The sequence below is a fragment of the Solanum dulcamara genome, chromosome 4 (assembly GCF_947179165.1).
Source record: "Solanum dulcamara chromosome 4, daSolDulc1.2, whole genome shotgun sequence".
NCBI classification, from domain to species: Eukaryota; Viridiplantae; Streptophyta; class Magnoliopsida; order Solanales; family Solanaceae; genus Solanum; species Solanum dulcamara.
This window is the reverse complement of record NC_077240.1, coordinates 10782949-10808557: the sequence shown is the minus strand read 5'-3', so window position 1 is coordinate 10808557 and position 25609 is coordinate 10782949. Positions and strand designations below refer to the sequence as shown.

The window sequence follows — 25609 nt, the reverse complement described above, 5'->3', positions numbered from 1 at the left end:
TATAGAATTGGCCTTTTGTATTTCTTTCTCACTATTGTAAGGGGAGAGTCTCCCTTATTTAAGCATACCTAGATTCTATGTATCGAGAGGAGACCTCTCTAGGTGTTTAGTGTATTGGTTTGCATTTTCTAGTTTTTGAGGATAAGTCGGTTGACCGTAGTAGGTCGACAGAATTATGAACCATCATAGGGTCGTAGGCAAGATTTATGCCCCCTTCTTTGTACTTTTGCCTTTTTGTTATTAATGTTAAGGCCTAGGGTGTTGCTCAGCCCCTAACCCCCCCCCCCCAAGGGTCGTTAAAATAATAATAAAAAAATCTTGAATATCAACCCCATTTTGAACCCTAAAACATTTAGCCCTAACCTTAAATATCACCCTACCTTAAATCTCAAATATTAACCTTTTAAAAAAAACTAACCCTTAACCCTAAATATATTCTAACCGTAGAACCTCAAACCTAACTCTAAATCTTAAACTCTAAGCTTTGAATTCTGAATTCTAAAATTTTAAACCCTTAAATTGAACCCTAAATCTCAACCCTAACCTTAACACTTAACCTTAAACTCCAACCCTAAACATCAAATTCCAGCCCTAAATCTCGAACACCAAATTTTAAATTCTAAATCTTGAATCCTAACTTTTGAACCCTAATTTTTAACCCCAAAGTCCAAATCCTAACTTTTGAACCCTAAACTCAATCCAAACTACTTAAACTTCACCCTTCACCCTAACTCTAATGCTAAATATCAATCCTTTGAACCTTTAAATTCTGAACCCCGAACCTTAAATTTTGAACCCTTAAACCTAAAACCCTAAATATCATGTCTAAGCCTAAAACCCAAATCCCCTAAAAAAAGTTTTTGATGAATGACCTTCCTTCCACTTTAAAAAGAGTAAAAGTACTTGGTTGTCCCTCTACACCTCAAATGTCTTTAAAAATCTCTCCATGCTGAATTATTTTTCAACTTTTGTTTTTTTAAAATAAAATCTTTCTTTATTTTCTTTTATTTATTATTTCTTATGTTCTTTTTTTAAGAAATAAAAAATAAAAAATTCTTTTTTTCATTTTTCTCAAACTTTTTTGTATTTTTTTCTTTTATTTATTCTCATTTTTTTAATTTATTTTCTTTCATTTATTATTTTTTCTTGTATCTATTTTTAAAAAAAATATTCTTTTTTTCCTTTTTTTTCTTTTTGCCCATGAGACTTGTCTTGTTGTTTGAAAGTTCTTGGGCTAATAATTCTTGCCTCTAAAGCAGGAGTTATAGAACATCGAAATAATGTGTTAGTGTCAAGTCTTGCCCATGAGGTGTAAGTTATTGTTTTAAAGTTTTTCATCTAACTCTTGCGTCTATAGAGCATCTCATAAATCAAGACACAATAAGTTAGTGTTAACTCTTGTCCGTGGGACATAACTTGTTCTTTGAAAGTCCATGGGCTAAATAGTATTGTCTCTAAGACAAGAGTTATAAAGTATCTGATGAAACAAGACACAATGATGTAGTGTTAAGTCTTGCCAATGAGACATAACTTGTTGTTTTGAAGTTCTTGCCTTGAAGGTAAGAGTTATAGAACATCTCATAAATCAAGACATAATGTGATAGTATCAGGTCTTACTCGTCTTGCCCATGAGACATAACGTGTTGTTTAAAAGTTCTTGCCTCAAAGGTAAGAGTTATAAAGCATGTCATAAATCAAGACATAATGCGATAGTATCAAGTCTTGCTCATCTTGTCCATGAGATATAACGTGTTGTTTAGAAGTTCTTGCCTCTAAGATAAAAGAGTTATAGAGTATCTCATAAATCAAGACACAATAAGATAGTGTCAACACTTGCTCATGGACGTAACTTGTTCTTTTAAAAAAACAAAATAAAAAAAAGGAAAAAAGGAAAAAATATTTTTTTAAAAAAGAATGAAATAAAAAAATAAGAAGGAAAAGACAAAATATAGAAAAAGTAGAGAAAAAAAGATAAAAAGACAAAAAAAAACGAATTAATAGGAAAAAAGTAAATAAAAATTTAGTTCTATTTATTTATCATGACTATGATATAATATTAAGTTCTCTTTAATTTTTGTAAACTTTATCTAAATCCCATAATGAAAAGGTCTAATTACAATGTATCTTTTTTTTTAAATTACCCGATTTCCCCTTTTTTAAAAAATTTCTGATGCATTACTTACTATGCTGATACATCAGGGTTTTGGTGTAAAATAATTAATTTTGTTGGATTATTTATGGGTAGTAACGTAAATCAAGTTATAATTGGTTGTTTCAATTAATTACCGTGCTAATTAAGACAAAGAATTCTTTAAAAAAAAAAGAAACAATTCTGACTATGAAGGAAAACTCAAAAACAGAGCATAAGTTCTAACAAAAAATTCAATCCAAATTTTGAGTTTCATCAAGCGAATCCAGATTAATATCGCGATACTACTGAGACATTCTGGAGTTTGGCAATCCGAGGTGAGTTATGAACTATATAAAAGTTCTGACTATGAAGGAAAACTAAAAAATGGAGCATAAATTCTAGCATAAGTTCTGGGAAAATAATTCAAAAACTTGCTTTCAGAATGTATTAGATACATAACAATCTCTGTGTATCTGATACAGGTTAATATTTTTTTTATTTTACATGTCAAGATACATCATAACATTATGTATACAAGTCAATTCAATACGTTTTCTAGATATACTATTGATTTTGTAGAGTTAATTTTTGTTGGTTAATATTCACGATACATGCTGATACATACTAAGTATTATGTATCAAGTAAAACAATTCAAAAACTTGCTTTTGAAATGTATCAGATACATAACAATCTTTGTGTATCTGATACATGTTAATATTTTTTTATTTTACCTGTCATAATACATCATAACATTATGTATATAAGTTAGTTCAATACTTTTTCTAGATATACTATTGATTTTGTAGAGTTAATTTTCGTTGGTTAATATTCATGATACATACTGATATATAGTAAGTATATCTGATACATGTTAACTTTATTTTTAAAAAAATTAATGGATATCACTAAGAAATAAATATGCAAAAATATAATATTTACTTTAAAATATACAAGTTAGTTACATATATACAAACATCAATGTGTTTAACAGTCCTTATGCCTTAGCCCGAAAGTCATTAAGACTGATTTAGGCAAGTTAAGATTTTACACCTAAGGCATAAGGGTTGTTACACACATTGATCAGTAATTCAAGAACTGAACGATGCTATACCTAAATTTGTGTGTGTGTGTTTTGATCCATCATCACTAAGACAAGCTAATATTTCCAAAAGTGTGTTAGCATATTCATATATATAGTTTGAGATAGCTATCGACCGTAAAAAGTGAAAACATTGTTCTCCAAACGAGAGCTGACTATAATTGACTTTTTGGAGCAAACAAAATTGTTATTTGGTGCTTGGAACTGCAAAAATATGGAAATAGCAGCTTATACAAAACATACTTTGAGTAGGAAATTCAAAGATATTCTAGTATCAAACACAATGAAGTGTTCGCGAATGAAGGTGCACACCAGTTATTTTTTTAAGTAGATATCTACTTGATACATAGTTGCTTAATACATAGCTATATGATTCATTACTTCTGTATTTCCTGTGTTCATTATTTCCTGATACATCAGTTCTGTATTTGATACATTAGTTCTAATACATATCCGTGATAATTATTTACTGCAGGTTGTTGCTTCATCAGAATATCTTTATTCTGTTTATGAGTCGGGTATAAGATACATTGTGTCTTGAAAGAAAAATATGTAATTGTGGCAAGTTTCAACTAGACGAGATACCATGTCCACACACAATTGCAGTGTTGAAGAGCAAGAACATTATAGACATGCACCCATACTGTTCTGATTACTACAAGTCAGAGGCGTTGGCAAATACTTATGAATTGACAATGATTCCAATGTCAGATAAGAAAGATTGGTCTATTCCGAAAGAAATTTTAGAAAAAATTGTCTTGCCACCAAGATACAAAAGGATGCAAGGAAGACCAAAGAAAGGAAGAAAAAAGTACTCTAGTGAGAAGATAAGAACGAGCACAAATTCTTGTAGTCGTTGTGGCCATGAAAGCCACAACATAAAGACTTGTAATTTCATTCCCAAAGAGAAGTGATATTTTGTTATGCCATGATACATTCTATTTGGATCATGTACTTGCATCTACATAGTTTTTTTTATAGTGTGGGTTGTATTTGATACATATATCAAATAACCAGAATAGTAATTGAATATCAATAATTGATACAAGGATGGTTGGTAATTATTTTTATTATAAATTACTTGACATTGATAGTAATTTTGAACCTGATACATGAGAATAGCGGATACATAAACATTCAACGTATTAAGGGTTGATACTTTAAAGATGGTTGTATTAGTTTTCAACTGAATTGTGATTGATACATAACATGTTGTATTGATATAGGTTGTAGATGTATCAAGAGCTGTAAAGCTTGAAACATGATAATTTGGTACATAAATGTGGATGTATCAGAAGCATTATAGCTTGATACATGAGAATCTGATACATAAAGTAGATGTATCAAGAGCTGTAAAACTTGATACATGATAAACTGGTACATAAATGTAGATGTACCAAAATTATTATATCTTGATACATTATAATCTGATGCATAAACAATGTATCAGAAGCTGTAAAGATTGATACATGATATTCTGATACATAAATGTAGATGTATCAAAATCATTAAATCTTGATACATTACAATCTAATACATAAAGTAGATGTATCAAAATTTGTAAAGATTGATACATGATACAGAATCATTAAATCTTGATACATTACAATCTGATACATAAAGTAGATGTATCAGAAGTTGTAAAGATTGATACATGATACAGAATCATTAAATCTTGATACATTACAATCTAATACATAAAGTAGATGTATCAGAAGTTGTAAAGATTGATACATGATATTCTGATATATAAATATAGATGTATCAGAATCATTAAATCTTGATACATTACAATCTGATACATAAAGTAAATGTATCAGAAGTTGTAAAGATTGATACATGATATTCTGATATATAAATGTAGATGTATCAAAAATCATTAAATCTTGATACATTAAAATCTGATACATAAAATAGATGTATTAGAAGCTGTAAAGATTGATACATGATATTCTGATATATAAATGTAGATGTATCAAAATTATTAAATCTTGATACATTACAATCTGATACATAAAATAGATGTATCAGAAGCAATCAAGTTTGATACATGAGAATATAATACAAAAACAAGATGTATCATAAGTATTAAAGATTGATAAATGAAAATCTGATAAATAAATAAGAAGTCTTAGAAGCATTCAAGTTTGATAAATTAGAATAACAACAACAACAACAAACCCAGTATAGTCCTACCATGTGGGATCTGGGGAGGGTAGAGTGTACGCAGACCTAACCCCCACCTTAAAAGGTAGGACAGTTGTTTCCGAAAGACCCTCGGCTTAAGAGAGAAGAACAAGGGAGGAGAAACAAGGAAAACAAGACATAGGTCAGTAGAGCTAAGCATATAGAAAACAATATAAAAATATGAATAATGAGAGCGATAAAGTCCGGGTAGGAAAGATTGGGGATAAATGAGCATTAACTACTATAGATAAAATAGGATACCCAAAGTAAATTGGGCCAACTAATATAAGCAGTAATCTCATGCAAAAATCATATGTTAATAAACAAATGAGCGCAACTACGACTACTATGGAGAAAAGATAGGCCATCTAGCCCACTATCTTAGTCTGAGTCCTCCACACCCTCATATCTAAGGTCATGTCCTTGGTGAGCTGCAACTGTGTCATATCATGTCTAATCACCTCTTCTCAATACTTCTTCGGCCTTCCTTTGCCCCTCCTGAAACCGTCCATAGCCAACCTCTCGCACCTCCGCACTGGAGCATCTGTGTCTCTCCTCTTCACATGCCCAAACCATCTCAGTCTTGCTTCCCACATCTTGTCCTCCACCGATGCCACTCTCACCTTGTCTCGGATATCTTCATTCCTAATTCTATCCATCCTAGTGTGCCCACACATGGAGAAATTAGAATATGATACGTAAATATGAGAAAAACTTAAAAGTCTGTTAAATTATTGAATAGCCAAAAAAATATTTACTATTGGTGCAAAAACATAAGTGTACATTCTACTACTACAAAATTAAAAAAAAACTACACGACGTCCATCGGTTCTCCTTGACCAGGGGATATAAAATCTCTCTTAGATTTTTTGGATCGTCATTGTCGCTAACATAACCATCTTTGACCTTCCGACAACCATAATTTCACAATAGTGCAGCATATCTTGAACGGAAGAATTCGGCATGTAGTCCAGTAGTTAGAATAGAAATTCCATCACTAAGATATTCAGCGAAAATAGCCATGAAAACACCACAATCCCTGCAAAAAAAATGAATACACAACTTTAAAAAAATTTAAATTTGACACAGTAATGATTTAAATATGCATATTTGTTAATACTCACAAGCTATGCTTATAGCTTGATAAATGAGAATCTGATACATAAACAAGATGTATCAGGAACATTAAAGTTTGATACATGAGAATTCGATACAAAAACATGATGTATCAGAAATATTAAAGCTTGATATATACGAATCTGATACATAAACTAGATGTATCAGGAATCAGTAAATCTTCAAAAAAATGACATTTAAAAAAAAATAATATAAACAGGATGTATCAAATTCTCATGTAAGCTTGATACATGAGAATTTGATACATAAATAAGATGTATCAGAAGTAGTAAATCCCGATACATGAGCATTTGATACAAAACTCGATGTATCAGAATCATTAAAGGTTGATACATACGAATTTGATACATAAAATTATATGTATCAGAAGCAACAAATCTTCATAAAAAAGACATTAAAAAAACATCTTAGATGAACTCATACCTTTGGGAGATTAGGACGTGTTGAAACCTGTCCAATCTTCTTGTCGGCTTCTTTGGGTGAATGTTGAATTTGAGATTTCGACTTCAATTTCTCACGTAGCTTATCCATCACTGATGGATCGTTACAATGTTTGGATCTAACTTCGTCCGGTGAAACAAGAATTTCTTGATTTTTATTCAACTGAGTGAGACCAACACTAAAAGATGGAGCGAATTTCATGAGTATCAGTGAACAATACGAGTAAAAAAAAATTACAGAAGAAAACAGAGGATATCGAAGGAGGTGAGAATGAAGTGAGATACTAGTAAAGGAAAAACTTGAATATACCTTACTTAGAAGCTTGAAATTGAGTAATAGATGAACTGAAATTGGAAAAAAGAAACTGTCGACGACGAGGCTGAAGAATAAGCGTGAATTTAGGATAACTGATATAAGGTAAAAGTGATGTATCAGTGAAAGAGTGAGAGAGTGAGAGAGTTAAAAAAAATAGGAATTTTTGATATTTTTTCAACTAGTTGGGAGTATTAGTAAATATGATAATATAACATGTGTAAATGGGTAATTTTTCCTTTGGGTTTGAAGGAAAATTTTGTCTAAAAAATTTTCATTAAATAAATATAATTTTTATAAGACTTTTTGTATGGAAAACAAAATATTAAGACCAACTCTTATAAAATTTATGAACTCAACCTGAATGACTCATTGACAAAGCCACAAGTATACAAAGGGCCGACAGGCCAACAAATGAAAAGTTTGGGCCGTCTGGTGAAGAACTTTGAAGCCCAAGAGAAAATGATTCCACGTTTGAGCGTTTCGGCCGAAGCTATTTCTTGCCTTAGCCAATATAGACATAGAGCCCGTTTGGATGGGCTTAAAAAAAGTAGCTTTTATGTATGAAGTGCTTTTAGAACTTTGAAGTGCTGAAAGTTATTTTTATAAATAAGCAGTTGAGTGTTTGGATAAAAGTGCTTATGATGTGAATTTTAGGATTAAAAGAATAAAAAAAAGTAGTTTGAGAATTTAGTTAAACTATAAGGGATATAAAAGTAATTTTCATGGTCAAAGAAAATGACTTTAAGCACTTTGAAAAAAAAAGTTAGGAATCCTAACTTTTCATTTTTGACTGACTTTAAGAACTTTATGGCTTAAAGTCAGCATTAGGCAAACACGTCCAAAAGCTAAAAAGGAGCTTTAAGTTGGTTTTGACCAACTTAAAGCCAATCCAAACGGGCTCATAATATATATTTAACAGCTAATGTTCTGTTTTTGGATAGACGATTATTTATTTAAGTTATAATATAAAAAAAGAAGTATCTAAAATTTCTAAAAACATACTTATGAATATATTAAATAATATAAATAGTACAAATATTTTCTCACTTTTGGTTCGATTGTGTTTAATGTAGGATGATAAAATTAAATTCAATCTATTTAATTGTCAGTTGATCCGTTTATTTATTAGCTCAATCAACTCCGCCGTATTAAAAATTGATTTGGTATGTAGTCTAAACTGATTTATGAGGAATATTTTTAATTATTTTTATTTTATATGTTATATCTAGCTATAATAAAAAGAATATAATAATTTTATTTGGAATTAAAATTTTATAAAATATTAAATAAAATAATTATAACTTAGTAACAATTGTGCGGGTTAGGTTATAACATGCATTTTAGCTCATTTAAGCCTAAGTAGCTTTTGGGCGAATCAATAATTCACTTATTTATTAACTCAACTCAGTTTGATCCGCCAAAATTTAGGCCAAAGAAGGGGGCAAAGTGAACTGTAATTGTGAATAGATTGAAAGATCTGGCCAAATAAGGTGATAGCTTTGTAGATTTGTCTCATGGTTCGATCCTTTCCAGTAAAACACAGCGTGTTCGATCACTTTTATGCAAGAAAATGGGACCACCCTCTAATCTAAGTATTCCTATAGCGTACAATTATCGTGAGAAAAATGTGGCAAAAAGAACTATCAATTTGATCAGAAGAGCTTAAAGAGCTCTCTATCTTTTCTTGAATTTTGATCAACGCAATTTTTTTTCTCGATCAATTTGAATTCTATTTTATTTTGAATTTTAAGTTAAGTAGTCTAGTAAGATATTTCTAATTTAATATTTTTCATTTATTATGAAACTAAATCAAATACTATTAATAAATTTCTTAATTTTTTTAATCAAACCAAAGTAAACCAAAAACTAAATCAATTTATCTGGTGAGTTTGATTGGATTTTCGGTTAGGTGCAGGTTCTCTCTAAACACCTCTGACTACCGTATGCCAACCATAAGGGGAGGGTACAACTCCCGAACCAAAAGGTACCACACTAAAACGTGTGCCCCAATTTCAATTCAAATCACCCCTTTAATCTTCTGATATATGAACGGTAAACCAAAAAAAAGAAAAGAAATTAGAACCATTACTCCAAATCTTCACTTTCTTGTACAATTCATTGATCAAGATCTGGAATTGTGATCTGAACAAAACGCACAAAAGTTTCAAGAGGGAGAAAGTAAGTGTGTGAGAGAGAAGTGAAATGGCGATGGCGAGGGTAAGCTCTGGCCTCGCGTATCCGGAGCGATTCTATGCAGCGGCATCTTATGCTGGGTTTGATGGATCTTCCGACTCCTCTACCAAAGGTGTCAGCTCCAAGTTCTCAAACGATGCTGCTCTTTTACTTTATGCCCTCTATCAACAGGTTCTTAATATTTTCTGTCGGTTTCATTTTTTACTTCTTATGTTCTACTCATTCACGATTTCATTTATGTACTTTGAGTTATTCAAATGGCTTGATCTAGTTCTGCATTATGTGAATTACAGTTGTGATTTTCATTTTTAACGTTATGATCGTTTGGTTTGTTGATAATTCAATTGGAAAGCGTGTTGGCAGGTTCTTTTGGTTCAAATTCCTGTAGATCTAGAGAATTCATGTTAAAATCACATCAAAGTATAAGCAATGACTGTATGAGTGTAAAAATAAGGAAGACTGTATAGGAGTTAAGATTGCCAAGCCGTGGAAATTGGAAGGCTGAGTTGAATGGTTGTGTAATTGTGTTGTTTATACTAATTAGTGGAGTGGAAAGGCTCTAGATTGTTTTGTAAGGTGTAATTGTTCTCTGACGTTCTAATTGCAGGCAACTGTAGGACCTTGTAAGATTCCTAAGCCTAGAAGTTGGAATCCAGTAGAACAAAGCAAATGGACAAGGTTTGCTTTTCTTTCTTTTTTCCCTCTATGATTTGCATATGTATACCTGATAATTATTCTAGGATATCCTAGTTAGCTTTTCTTTCACTTGTTACTGCAACAGGATAAGAATAGATGCTGCCTGTTCTTTATCTCGTTGTAACTTGTAAAACCTGTAGCTTGATGCTATAATTAAACTCGAGAAGATGGTTTTTGGGTGTCCTTGTCTATAAAGAAACAAAAACTGATTAGACAGTTTTTTCTCTGCAATCTGTCTGCTAATCAATAAATTGTTACTATTTGTGTATTTTAAAGGGCATGAGCATGGAATTAAACATGTATATACAGATATATTAGAGAGAGAGTGATGTGTTAATTTATAGAGTTACCAGTGCAACAAAGTGGATATGTGGATCATTGTACTTAACATTAGATGTTGAAGCCTTTTCTTCTAAATGTGGACCCTATTGCTGAGGTACTTATAATTTGCATCGGTTACCGTCAGTCATGGCTGATTAATACGTTCAGATGACTAAAGTTCAGTGCTAATGGGGCGTGATGATTTGTATGATCTAATTACGGACTGAACCATTGTTAGTCAAACTGATGAGATATATGGAAATTGACCACTGAAATGAGAATGAAATCAATGATGGTAATATTTTAGTGAAAATCGTGAAATAATGACAAGAACCATGCGACTTTTAAGCAAAAAGTGAAGCCCATGTTTCCTCGAGGTGAGCCACACAATTTATCCTTGGAGTAACTGGTAAAGTTGCTGCCATGTGACCAGGAGGTCACGGGTTCAAGCCTTGGAAACAGCCTCTGGCAGAAATGCAAGGTAAGGCTGCGTACAACAGACCCTTGTGGTCGGGCCCTTCCCCGGACCCTGCGCATAGCGGGAGCTTAAGTGCACCGGGCTGCCCTTTTTTTTTATAACATATGAATTTAGTGTTATTGATCTCAACTGCATCTATAAGTACTAATTTAAGCATCAAGTACGTACTGATGAAGATATTAATATGACAATATTTAAATCAAAGGTAGGTGGAGGAAGTATTAGAAAGAGGTGATTAGACAAGATATGAACACCTTCAGCTTACCATGTACATGAACCTAGATAAGAGGATATGGAGGTTGAGGATTAGGGTAGAAAGTTAGTAGGTAGTCGAGCGTCCTCTAGTTTTCCTTTTCAGTATTGTTATTATTACTCTCCCACTATCATATTCTTCGTTTGTTATTATCTGTTGTTTCCTTTGATTCGGTTACTGTATTATATATTGTAGCCATCGTTCCCTTATCCTTATTTTTATCATGATTTCCTTACTACTGTTTTCCTTTTCATATTTGTTTTTGATATGCTTTGACTTGGGCCTAGGGTCTATCGGAAACAACCTCTCTACCTTTGCAAGGTAGGGAAAAGGCTGTCATAACCCATTTGTGAGATTACACTGGGTTTGTTGTTGTTGTTAAAATCAAAATCAATTTTTGACTTTCAATTTATTAACCAAGGAAAACAAGAAAAAAAGTGAATGAAGGAACAAGGAAAAGGAAGAAAAGAAATAGAAGTGGTAGAAAAACACTCAGTATGAACATGAAAATTGCAAATAAAGTCAACTAACAATATTGCTTTCAATTTTTTTTTAAAATTTACGTATACAATAATCGTTAAAGTTGAGTTGCATCTTATATACGTCCCATGAAGTATAAATAAATATATACAATCCCTGCATTGTGCGGGTACTTATACTAGTACAATGAAAACAAAGAGAGCACTTAAACATTAGCTATACTCAAATAGCCTTTTTGTTTCCTTCTTTTTTCATCTTTTAAGGCAATTGCGTTGAATGTTGCATATTCCTTCTGTTGAATTAGCTAGTTAGCTAGCAGTTTTGAGTGATAAACTGATAATGTATGTGCAACTTTGATTGGTTGATCTCTTATTCCTTCTCTTTTCTAATTTGATCTTCTGTTTTACGTATGGTCTTAGAGGTCAGTGCAGATCAGTTCTTTCCTACCTTTACTATACAAAGTATTTCATATCAGTGATGTGGCTTGAGCTGTGTTCTAAAAGGTTTTTGTATTTGTGAAGCTGGAATGGGCTTGGAAACATGGCTTCCACAGAGGCAATGCGTCTTTTCGTGAAAATATTGGAGGTTTGTGGAGAGCTAATTCTTCCCAATTCTTGATAAATTTGGAGTATGAATTAAACACGTTAACATGTTTTGGTAGGAAGAAGATCCAGGATGGTATTCAAGGGCTTCAAACTTTGTTTCAGAGCCTGCAGTACAGGGTGAAAAGAATGTTAGTGTATATTAGTTTATACAATTCTCTTCTTCAACACTTCTGTTTTCTTGTTGTTTCGTGCATCTGAACTTTTTTTTTTTTAATTTGATGTCCCCAATTTCTTCTTTCGTGCAGAATGAGACGATAGCGGAGCCAGTTACTGAAAATGGAAATGTTCTTCCTGAGATAAAAACTATTCCTGCTGAAAATGGAAACATGTCAGAACCTCAGGATAAAGATGTTGTATCAGAAGGCTTTGGTGCAGTTGGTGTGTATGACCAATGGGTTTCACCTCCTATATCTGGTCCACGGCCAAAATCTCGATACGAGGTAGTATTTGTTTTGCATTCTTTGCTTTTAATAATTTTCTTAATCTCCTTTCCTCAAATTCTTCATCTCCTTTCACAGCATGGGGCAGCCGTTATTGATGATAAGATGTATATATTTGGAGGGAACCTCAATGGACGCTACCTTAGTGATCTCCAGGTGGGTGAACTGTCTGCCCAAGGTGGTCTTTGATATCTCTAGGAGATCATTGATCATTTCTTGATCATCAGTTATCAAGTTTTTATCATGAATCAGCAGATTTTTTATATTCTGGCTATACCTTCTGGTGGTTGTACTTGTAAGCTTGCTGTTAGTCTTAAAACTATAGATGTTTGCATTTTTATATCTCATTCCATTCTGTGATTCCGTCTTTCCTGAGAAAAACTAGCTTTTCTTCTTTGGTAGCTGGGTACTCAAATTCTCTAATAAGGTTTAAGGGTCATTGCAGGCTTTGGATTTGAGAAGTTGGACGTGGTCGAAAGTAGAGGTTAAAACATCTAATGAGGCTTCTCAAATGCCAGTATCTCCCTTTGCTGGTCACTCCCTGGTTAGTACAGATATTGGTTTAATACAATGGTAGTCACACCCATTTATGCTCTGTATTTGCGCAAGGATTCAAACTTAAATAGCTTATTTAAGTTTGAAATTCCTCTTAGCTCATCAAGTTGCATTCTCTCTCTCTCTTTCTGCTTTTCCTTTATTATTTGGGGTTTCCTTTTTGTGTTTTGTAGATACCATGGGAAGGAAATAAGCTCATTTCAATTGGTGGACATTCAAAAGATCCTTCTGAAACTATGCAAGGTTTGTTCATTTTGTTTCAGATTGGTTTCATTTGCTTTGACATTGTACAAGAGGAGTGTATGACATGATTTTTAGTGGTTAGTAATATATTAGCAGCCTAAAAATTGTTCTGAAGTCTGATCCTACTGGGAAGACATGCTAATTGGTCAATTGGCAATATTCACTGTGGCTGTGCGCCTGTCCGCATACTCTTTTCCGGGCATACGAGGGCGAACTTACTGCAGAAATGCAGCAGTTTTTTGAGCTTATACTTTGCTAATTTAGGTCGCTAGCCACATAAGATATCGTTTCTTTCACACGCTTGTTTGAATTTTCTCATTACCCCTCAAATTACTTCCTCTGAATTCTTTGCTGGACCTCTGAGAGAAAATTGCTCTCTCCTTCTCTCCATCCTTTTTTTTTTATAATTTTTTTGGAATGATGCGCTTGGTAAATCAGTTTTGTGATGCAAGATGCACCCTCCCAAGCCCCTCCTTTTTGTTAACTTGTAAGAAGTGGAAAATTTCTGGTGTAATTTTATATCAGAAATTGTCTCTTTAAAAGTATCATGTACTTAGATGGTCTAGAAGCACAGAAGCTAAATTTTTTTGATAAGGTAATGTAATTTCATTTATCACATACCACAGAGGTACTTAAAATATAAAAAACACAGCAAAGCTGCTACATTTTCAGAGACTCAACAAACTCCAAGTATTGAGAAATGTTATCTACCTTGCATCTCCTGTACCAAAAAAATAAATTCTGAAGACATCTATTTCTTACAAAAGACATGACTTTTCTGATTTTCAAAATGTCTCTTATTCCTTTCTAACTAGATTATCCAAAAGATGCAAACAGGGACAATACGCCATATTATCTTTAAGTTTTTGCTGACTTTCTGACTCTAACATTCCGACAAGCCTCTCACATTTTATGGCATCACCCAGTTTACGCCACTGGTTAGAAGTACCACAGCTAACTATTCCTCAACTAGTTGTCATCTGCTATATGAAGCCTCTGTAACTGTTGTGCTGATCTGTTTGAGCCCATTTCATTCAAATACTCGCTAATTGGGCGTTCTTTAAGACGATAGATTTTCTTTAACCAGGTTCTAACGTAAGTGTAACAACCACTAAGCTTTTTCCAACTAGTTGGTTTCACCTATATAGGTTATTTGCTTCAACATTTTCTGCTTCTGGTGCATTGATTCTTAGAAATTTTATGTCTTTTGAGACAACTTTTCTCCCTGGGAGTTTAGTGTATGTCATTTCATGTTACCACTTTCTATGATTGTAGTTTTGCTCCTACTGTCTGGTGCATTTGGAAGTCTACATCTGACATGACAGATTCTCTAAGACAGCTTCTCTTTTTTTTTCTGCTCTGTGTAAACTTTGCATCCTCAGTCATATGTGATTATTTCTAATTTTGTATGGCTTCATGTCCATATTAACATGCTCATTTTTACGACAGCCCTGAAAAGGTGCAACATTCATATTGCTATAACATTGCTTCCACAATTGTCCTGTGGAACTTGCTTTCTACTTTGGTATCTTCCTATCACATAGCACTCGTAGCACTTCTCCATTTATTCTATTTGGTATTATGTTAGTTGACATTAAATCATTCAATAGCTCAGGTATTTGGCTGGAATTGCTTCATCTTGGTGTTTGTGGTGGTCTTACTTAATGACTTTCTTCATAACAAATCTTAATTGCTGGTTGTAATTAGAGAAATATTGCTGTCAACGGATAGACATCTATTTTTTAGAATCTTATTCACTTGAATAATTGTTTTGCCTAATGCTATGCTCCATTCATTTGCCAGTTAAGGTGTTTGATCTGCAAACACATACTTGGTCCAACTTGAAGACTTATGGAAAACCGCCGGTATGTCTGTTTATGCCATGATACCCTTTCCCCCTTGAGTAGCTTCAAATTTCATGTCATCTTTGCTTCTGATTATGATAACTTTTTCTTTTAGATGTTTCCCATCTAAAATGTTGTTTTCTTCATTACATTCAGTTCTAAGATTTGACCTCCTTCAGGATTACCATTTTTATGGTTTCTTTTGTCATTTTTCACACTTTCCACATCCTGGAACTTAACATTGTGTTTGGTTCTATGGCGGAGGGTAAAAGATGGGGGGGGGGGGGGATAATGAGAGAGAATTTAACTAGTCTACGTTCCAAATGAAGTATTGATGTTTTGGTTAAAGTTGTTTGGTAGGTTGGAAGGAAAGTAAATGTGATACACTTACTCTTGCTTTAGAAGGATGGGAGAATTGAAGACAACCCTCCACTTTTATTTCATTTTATCAAACACTAAGTTGCTCAGACTCTTCACTTTTGTTGCTGCACCTGTGCCGACGTGACGTGGGTGTTGGATGCGTACCGGATCTAGTCAACCGATTTTGGGTACTGTGACCCAAACCGTTGGAGAAATTAGGGACAGATAAAAACAAAAGCTAAAGTGAAATTGAAGAAAATGGAATACCTTGTATGTATAAATTTCTATGTAGTCCTTTTCCTTTTATCTCTGTTTGGATTCTCCTCTTGATCAATATTTTCTCCTCAGAATACCTTGTAAGTTGTCCATATAATGTCTCATAATTTATACATATTTTTATGACTAGTTTTAGATATTTGAGTTATTTTAGCCGAATCCCAGCACCCGTATCCATACCCCTGCATCTCAGAATTAAGATCATAAAGGATCCGACCTCTAGATCCGTACCCATGTCGGGCACCCGCTCCTGTACGAGAAACTTAGATCAAACAAGAGAATTTTCTTACCTCTTGACATTCACTCATTCATACAATCATACAACCCTTCCCCTTTTCAACCCAACTAAACTTAGAGCTGGATTAACATGTAATTGGTGATCTTCTGGTCTTATCCATTTTAAACTCAAGTATAAATGAAAGAAGTACACTAATTATTTTGTACTTTTCGTTTGACTAAAAAATAAAATTTCCTTTTGCTTTTGCAGTTATCGCGTGGAGGTCATTCAGTTACCCCTACAGGAACAAGCTTAGTCATATTTGGCGGCCAAGATGCAAATCGATCTCTTTTGAACGATCTTCACATTCTAGACTTGGAAACCATGACCTGGGATGAAATGGACACATTGTAAGATGTTTTCAGGAAGTTTAAGCATCTTTGTTTTCCCTTCATATTTTCTTGCTTGCCTGTTGAAGGAAAAACAAATTCATCCCTATCTGTGTGTCTATGTCACAAGCTTATGCTTTTTACAAGAGAACACCTTGCCAGGCTAGCTTGCTCCTAATGCTTGTGTGTGTAGGTACAATCTCCCAAGGTCAAAAGTCTGATAATTAAAAAAAAATTAGTATGTGTATAATATTCTTTATATCATCGCTTTGAAAGCTTATCTCCACAAGTGCTTAGCGGCAATATACCTTTATCAACATGCAATATCCTAGTGGTCTTACCATTTCATGTTATGTAGAATCCTTATTCATTCATCTAGCTCTTTTTTGGTAGGGGAGTGCCTCCTTCTCCAAGGTCCGATCATGCTGCTGCAGTACATGCTGAGCGATACCTTCTTATTTTTGGCGGGGGCTCTCATGCTACTTGCTTCAATGATCTGCATGTCCTTGATTTACAAACTGTGAGACAGTGCATTCTGTTTTTAGCTGTTGCAAAACTGCTCAAGTACGATTCTTTATTTATAACGGGTAATTGTTATATATTCTACCTATGTAGATGGAGTGGTCAACGCCTACTCAACAGGGTGAAATACCAAGTCCACGTGCTGGCCATGCTGGTGTGACAGTTGGAGAGAATTGGTTTATTACTGGTGGAGGCAACAATAAGAGTGGTATGCATTTGTCCTCTTAACAATTTGCACGGGATCACAACAATTCTAACTTCCAAAGTTTTTATTCTCGAGAATAGTAAATGGCAAGCAGCACTAAGTGCATGTTGTGACATTTGCATCAACAAAACTTCTCAGTGTTGTTTATGTTAGGAGCTTTTACTTTTCTCTTTTTTCCTTCAATAAGGGCTGATGATACAAGTGAGAATTTTAAATCCAGAACTGAGTTATTGTTGACATGCTTACCTTCCAGGTCTTATTTACCTTCTTTTTTTTGAATTTTAGAAGTCACATCTTAAATTCTGACATTATGCCTTGTAATGAAGAATCATGACAGACTTTTTTTTTTGGTAATATGTTATATTCATCAGCACCCTAAACAAGGCCTGGTATATCATATCTACAGATACAGCCTCAAACAAAACTTACAAAGAGGCCATAAAGTTTAGTAGTGATTCAACATCATCAACTAACTTTTCTTTCAGGAGCTCTTGATCTTCTGGATTGAACTGTACCTGCCTTCAAAACATCTTGCATTCCTCTCTATCAATACAGACTTGTGAACCTCTTTGTCATTACATTTGAAGGCCTTAATCTTATAAGTAACGATGAGAGTAACCAGTCTCTTTTTTATTTTTTGGGGAGGGGTAGGGGTGGGGGTGGGGTGGGGGTGCAAAAGATTATCATTCAATCAGATAAATTTCTTCTTTATGGGGGTGGTTGTAGTTTCAGATCATCTCATGAATCCTTAATGCAATTGTGTTATCTATACTGTTGCAATGTACTCCTGATAGTGTGAAGTGGCCTGCATTGCGGGAGAATAGCAATCAAGTGGTTCGAATCCTTGCTTAATTTCCATCTTAAAATATGTTTTCATCTATGCTCACCTTCACATCTTTTTTCGTTGTGTGATTCTTCCATTTTATAATTCTCTCCCAGGAGAAGGTAGAAATGGTTAATTGTGCAACCCTTTTTTCACAAAGTAGTACCATATGAAAGGAAGCTAATTCTAGTTTCAAAACATATAAAATGTCTGTTGAACCTGATTTATGTTAAAATTGCGCTTTTGTAATGCTATGAAAGTTAGCAGATCAGATTCAAGTGGACTTTTTTGGTTTCTCTGCTTGGTCTGTATAGGAAGTAGTTTGGTCTTTGTATGGCAGGAACTTTAGTCAGTGAGGAAGTCATTTGAATTTCTTGGTTCTGATTATTGGTGAATCTACTAAAGAAACGAGTGGTTCCATGATGTCTAACCTGGAGAAACTATGCTTATCCAGATAGGAAGACATACTTGGTCATTACATGATGTTGGCAATTCTGTGAATCACTTTATTGTTGCTTCAAAATTGTTAATTTTCGTTAACCAGTACCAAACTTCATGTATTTATGTTATTTTCCCACTCTCTTGTACTTACTACAGGGGTCTCTGAAACTGTTGCCCTCAACATGTCTACACTGGGTTGGTCCACCGTAACAACTGTTCAAGGGCGTGTTCCTCTTGCTAGTGAGGTATTTAATGTTCTGACTGGTGTTTGGGTTTTTAAATCACTTACTAGTTTTTTTTTCTTCTAATTAAGCATTTGGTGGTTAGGTTACAAAGCCTCCTTTTGTTCTATTATAGTGATGGTATACTAGAAGCTATCTTGATTGAGCTATCCTAATTTGAGCTTCTTGTCCGTAATATTGATATGCTGCATGTAGCTTTTCATCATACTTTCTTCTCTTCAATATTTGCTTTAGTTTCTGTTCTCGAGGTGTGGTCAACACTCTGATCTTATCTGCGATATGTATCAATGTGACTTGAGGTAGTGGAGTTCGCCTTGCAGAATTTATCCATCAGAATTCGTGAGCAATTGTATTGTCTGATCTCCTTCATCCCTTATATTCTGTGGGTGCTGAAGATAAGTTTGACTAAAATCCATATTGACCACAGTATCAAGATAGCTCACTCTTTAAGTGTTACCAGCTTACACCTAAACAGCTAAATGACTTGGTTGAATAGTACTGTTCTGAGCCTAGATTTCAGTTGTTGGAGACAACAATTAATCAATGCGGAAAATTGTTGGAACTCTTGATGAACTAGATCAAGACTTTTTTGGCCTCTCATCACATGAGACTGAAATGAATACAGACTTGAGATTGTATGGATTTATCATTAATAAATAATGGCATGTTAGTTTTGAGCATTTGCAAAGTTTGATAGTTTGTTTCTGTGTATCTGAAAGTTAAAATCTTATTAAATTTTGCATTAAAATAATTCTCTTGTCAACAGGGCTTGAGTTTGGTGTTGTGTTCATATAATGGTGAAGATATCCTAGTTTCTTTTGGAGGATACAATGGGCGGTATAGTAATGAGGTGAGGTTGCTAATGATTCTTCTTTTCTGGTACAAATGAACTATTTTCGTTCACCTTTCCACTCGCAGATCCGACCTTATATGACAGCTATTGGGTTGTTTAGTTTCTTTATCCCTGTTATGACTACTTAATATCTTTGTTGTGGCTTTGCTTTTTCTTTATAAGGTCAATGTACTGAAACCGAGCCACAAATCAGCTTTGCAATCTATGGAGACTCCTGTACCTGATAGTGTTTCAGCAATGCAAAATGCTACTAATGCCACGAGGGATTTGGAGTCAGATATTGCAACAGTCCAAGAAGGAAAAATCAGGGAAATCGTGGTGGACAACACTGAATCTGAACCAATGGTATTATGATTTATCAAATATGTTATCTTGCATCAATTGTTAGTGATATGGACGTGAGTTTGGTTGCTTGGATTTAGAAAAAAGATCTTCAGTTTAGTTTGGTTAACGTCTTTCAAACACAGCAGGTATCTTGGACTATAAAGCTGGATTTCGACGTCTAGATACGATTTGTACTCTGATTAGAAAATAAATACGCATGCCTTAATCTAGTGCTCCCTCTGTCCATCTTTACTTGTCCACTATACTAAATATAGATGTCTAACAATACTTGTCCAATTTATGAAATCAAGAGATAATTTTACACTTAGTTCCTAATTTACACTTATCATTAATTATAGTCATTTCCCTATTACATTTTCAAGACATAATATTTATTATATTCAAAAGGTGATGTGGTAAAATTACCCTTCTATTTATAATTTCTTAAGAAATGTGCAAAGTCAATAGTGGACAAGCATTGTTGGACGGAGGGAGTAGGTGAAAGGATGTGCTTTTCAAGCCATGAATTCCATTGAAGTGCTCATCTGATTGATTGAACTACTCTTAGCTAATTAGAATGGCAATGACTATGAATTCATTTTGGATATGTAGCTTGGGCTTGGATAGTTACACAGACATGAGTCCAAGTCTGTATGTCTATACATGACCTAAGCTGATTTAGAAAACATTAAAGGCACAGGTGGCCATAACAATTTTTATATGTTGTACACTATTGTCTATTAATGTGGGCTATTTCAGTGCTTAGTAACATAAGTTTGGCTCCTCTAGTATCTTCTGTTTTCTCTTCTTGATCGATTTAACAGTTTCAAAACTTGTGTCTTGCATTCTACAGAGAAGTATATTGGAGAATATAGTTCTGCTACTACATTTAGTTAGATTGTGCATTACAATTGATACTGAGAAAATATAAGCTGCCCTTGTATTAGATATAACTTCCAATTTCCAAGTAAATGTTGATTTATAATCAATGAACGTCAATTATTTCCTTGTCCTACCTCTTATCATTACATAATCATTTAAGATGCTTCTTTTTCCCTTTAATTGTGTTATCATACGACCTTGTTTTGGCTTACAAAATCAACTTAAAAAGATCTCATGCTAAATGCATGTCTGTAGATATAATCTAAAATTTCAGTGGAATAGCATTATGATGTCTGTTATTACGGATCACATGTCACTTTATGTATGGACTACTTGACAACCAAAAGTATGTATATTTAATCATGTTTATTTTACCTATGGTATATCTAAAATATTAAGATCTATTAGTCATAATGTGTGTATTAAGAGAATGGACCTTAGGCCTGATGATAATTGCCCAAGACCTTAATGAGTCAACAACCCATTTCCTCAACTAATATTGGAAACTTAACACCCTCGAGCACACCCAAGGTTGGATTTGGTGCATGGACAATATTATACGGGCATCCAACATTGGGTAAACCAAGAATTAATTTGGGTTAGAGGTGGTACCATGTTATGAAATAATCTTGGATCTAAATCATTCTCAAAAGCCATATAAATAGACAACAATTCTGTCCCTTAATTAATGTGTGACAGCAACAATGTGACAAAGCCAATACAGCCAGCTTCAACTTCCACTTGAGTTGTCACGGAGCCATTCTTAGCCTGGCTTTGCTTTACTTAATGCTATTGATACGGGAACTTCAAAATTTCCCCCTTCTCTTATTTGTTGCGACTGACAATCTACTACATTGTCACGTTCTTTTTTTATACTTTCTTCAGTCATAATACTTGTTCTCTATGATCATACTCTTCTCTGCTATCATTTTGTTTGTTTTTACCTTGTCTTTCCCCTGAGACTATCTTACATCTCATCTTGCAGGTGAACAAAGTTGAAGAAACTAGTGAACGACTTTTAGCTGCTCTCAAAGCTGAGAAGGAAGAGATAGAGTCATCTCTCAGCAAAGAGAAGTTGCAAACGCTTCAGCTGAAGCAAGACTTGACTGATGCTGAGGCTCGCAATACAGATCTTTATATGGTAACTACTCCTTCAGTTTGATAAGTCTGCTTCTTACATCTCTTTGATGTTGTTGCTTCTTTCAAATTTGATGGAACTTTGGCTTACATTTTTCATCTTGGTTTGGTTGAACCGCTAATCGATAGTACTTTCGACTATAGAAAGATAAATTTATCTTTTGCATTTTAATGATGCTTTGTGAGTTAGTAGGGTACTTTGTAATTTATGGTTCCCTTCTGCAAAAAAAGTGAGTTTGTCTGGAACTCTGGTTTTCAACTATTCTTCCAAGGAACCTTTTCATGTTTCATCTGTCTGTCTTCCATTTTTCATTGTAGTTCCTGGTGTATCTAGATTAAAAGCAATTACGAATTTTCATTATTACCCCTGAAGAAATAATTGAGTCACTCCCCAATTTTTTTCTTCGGTTTCTTAGTCATAATAAAAGCAATATCAATTAATGTGCTGAAGTAGTGTCAAATAAGACATTTGGTGATCGGGAAAAATATCTGGCATTATGCATCCTTTTTGTGATTTGTTGTTTCATGTGCAATCGTCTCTTTCTCCTTCCTGTAGAGGTCCTTAAGTTGCTTACCGGCAATAGGGACACCACGGGGCACGATCCAACAGTAACCTTCAGTTTCAACTATGATTCTTTTAATTATGCAGGAGCTCCAATCTGTACGTGGTCAACTTGCTTCTGAACAATCAAGATGTTTCAAACTAGAGGTATGGAATAGTAAAAGTAATTACAACATATTAAAAAAAAATCCTGTATACGCGTCTTCTTTTTAGAATACTTTTCTGGTGGGTGGTGGTGGGATATGGATGATTTTGACCTAAAACCTCTAAGGATTTTCCTGTGGTTAATAATTGGATATTTTGACTGGAAACATCTAAATTAGTTCAAAGATCTTGCAGTTGGCCTTTTCTTTTTGTGGTATTTCAGTTTTCATTTCTAAACTTTTGCATGTATATACTGATGTTACGAAATGACTACCTAAGTTTTCTTGTTATGTATTCACAGTGTGATTGTTATCTTCCTTCAGCATGTTGACACTTTTGGCTGTCCACAATTATTGGCCATTTCTTAAAAGTAGAAAGCTAAACCGATTACATGACGGATTACATGATTCATTCTTGGAGACCTCCCAAATATAAGATTTGATAAGACAGTGTTTACCGAGTTTATTACCGAATGTTAATTGATTTTGCTTACATGAAATCTTTCTGGTTCAGTATATGCATTCCATTTTAGCAGAAATAGATCATGTTAGGAGATGTTATTAGCTCCTATCGCCTGACTCTTATACAATGGAGAATTCCAAAACTGAGAATATTATGTGGTATTGTAACTAAAAGATGAAGATTTACCGGACATTCTTAGCATGTGTCGATGTACACCCATACCCATAATACATGCATATTGCAGATTTAGAACCTTGGAGTAAGACAATAGTTACTAAGCATGGAGCTGTAGTTGCTATAGTTGCTAGAATTATTCAGGTATGTGGTTTATCTTTCTTAATTAAGATGGGAAGTAACCGAGTGTAAGCTATTTCAACAGGTGGATGTTGCGGAGCTAAGACAAAAGCTACAGACTCTGGAAAGCTTAAAGAAAGAACTTGAGCTACTCCAACGACAAAAAGCTGCATCAGAGCAAGCCTTGAATGAGAAGCGAAGGCAGAGCTCTGGAGGAGTATGGGGATGGATTGCTGGAACTCCTCCTAATCAACAAGACGATGCTTGATACAATAACTTTGATAATAGAAAATCAGTTCTTCATTGATAATTTTTTATTAAAAATAATTTTATTTTGTTAGTTGTTCTTTTCACAAATAGAATAAGATATGGAGTCGGGTGGAGGGGAAGTAAGGTCTTTGTATCAAGGCAGGCGAGACTTTTGTTGTATAATTATGAGTGGCTACGAGTGCTACTTATTTTTTGGTCGAGTATTTACCAGGACTATTCTCAGAAAGAGAATTAATTGTTGACAAAGTATAGGACGACTTGTTATGAGGTTTTCAGGTATTTATGGATTTTTGTAATGCAATTGATCTTACTGTATTCGTCTCCTGGGAAAATAGTTATTCATAGAATGATGTATGAACTGTAATATTGTTTTAGCCTATGGCTATATACAGCTACTACTTGGTTATTTCTCCTCCTCGAAAATCGACAGAAAATGTTAAGGGAAGGGATATGACGTCACAATAGAATATTTAAGGGTAAATTGCCAGCTTCTAAGCAGCTGTTGGCTAGGCTTCAGTTCAAGTTAATTTGAAGTTCATACTGTCATGTAAGAACCATTTTGGGCCTGTTTAGCTTATCTAATCAAAAGTACACTAATTTTGTATTTAGATAAAAATGTTGAGATTTATAATAACAAATAGTTGACTTTTGGAGAGGATCGACCTGTGCAAAACATGTTTCAGATTAAACAGTACTTGCAAATTTTTTTTGTCACAATTTAAGTCTTAAAAACCAGAAGTTACAAGTGATAAATTTATGATTCTCTTATTAACTTTCTTTCACTTTTACTAAATACTTGGAGAAGATTGCTTATAAGTTGGTGATCTCTTTAACTTTGTTGCTTTATGGTGTGGCACACTACTTAGCTTATAGTTTTTGATTTATTTTTTTTGTTTTCAAAATAAGTTATTAAAACTTATTTTTATTTTATTCAAATATTATAAAAATATTTAAAATTTATTTTAAAATACTTAAAATAAGTCAATTCAATTATCAAACATAATTTTGTGAAGTCTTCTGAGGAAAAAGTCGCTCCTCCAAATTCTATTGTCTGGGTGTCGTGTATCTATAAGAGGGCAACTTATTTTGACGCCGCTATTTAATCCATATCTACCTTCTATATTTTTTTTTATTTTTTTTTTGTATATATCCACTCCATACATACATTATCTAAAGTTAATTAGATTTGATAAAATCAAACTTTACATATATTTATAATTATATATAATTGAAGTTGGGGTTCATGTTAGCTTGAACTTCAGTTATATATAATTAAAGTTTAATTAATTTTATCTAACTTCAATTATATGTGTACGTGCTTCAAACAAAAATAATTGAAATCAAATAAATATATATATGATTAAACTTTCAGCCACATAAGAGTATAGTTTAGATAGAAATAATTAAACTTTGGTAATAATCTAATTTCAAACACAATAAATTTAAAGTTATTTCGAAGTGAATATATATATTAAAAAATAATTAAAAATTTGATATAAATAATTAAATAGCGACGTCACAATAGCGTACCCGTTCACTTCGCCCTTTGGCCCATAATCTTATTTTTAAGTTTTTGACAAGTTCCCACAACTATTAGGAGTTATTTGGTTTGAAGATAAATTATGATGTGATAAGTTATAATAGGATTAGTTATGTTGAGGTGATTTTTAATTGGTTGTTTGATTTGTCATATTCAAATAACATGCATGACATAATTTTAAAAATAAGTTGTTTGTTTACAAAAATACTCTCCATTTCTTTTGATTTTTTTACACTTTCTTTGAAAG

At 33.5% G+C, this 25609-nt stretch overlaps 1 protein-coding gene across 1 annotated transcript; it reads left to right on the top strand.

The window, feature by feature from the left end:
* The first annotated feature begins 9302 nt into the window (after positions 1-9302).
* Positions 9303-24149, top strand: LOC129886171 (acyl-CoA-binding domain-containing protein 4). Its single transcript, XM_055960745.1, has 18 exons — positions 9303-9675; positions 10112-10182; positions 12254-12317; positions 12394-12465; positions 12583-12777; positions 12856-12933; positions 13223-13321; positions 13506-13575; positions 15379-15440; positions 16543-16682; positions 17055-17181; positions 17277-17391; positions 18809-18897; positions 19661-19744; positions 19910-20092; positions 21939-22094; positions 22740-22799; positions 23638-24149. The coding sequence occupies exons 1-18, from the start codon at positions 9514-9516 to the stop codon at positions 23818-23820; spliced, it is 2010 nt and encodes a 669-aa protein (XP_055816720.1). The 5' UTR covers positions 9303-9513; the 3' UTR covers positions 23821-24149.
* The last annotated feature ends 1460 nt before the right edge of the window (positions 24150-25609 follow it).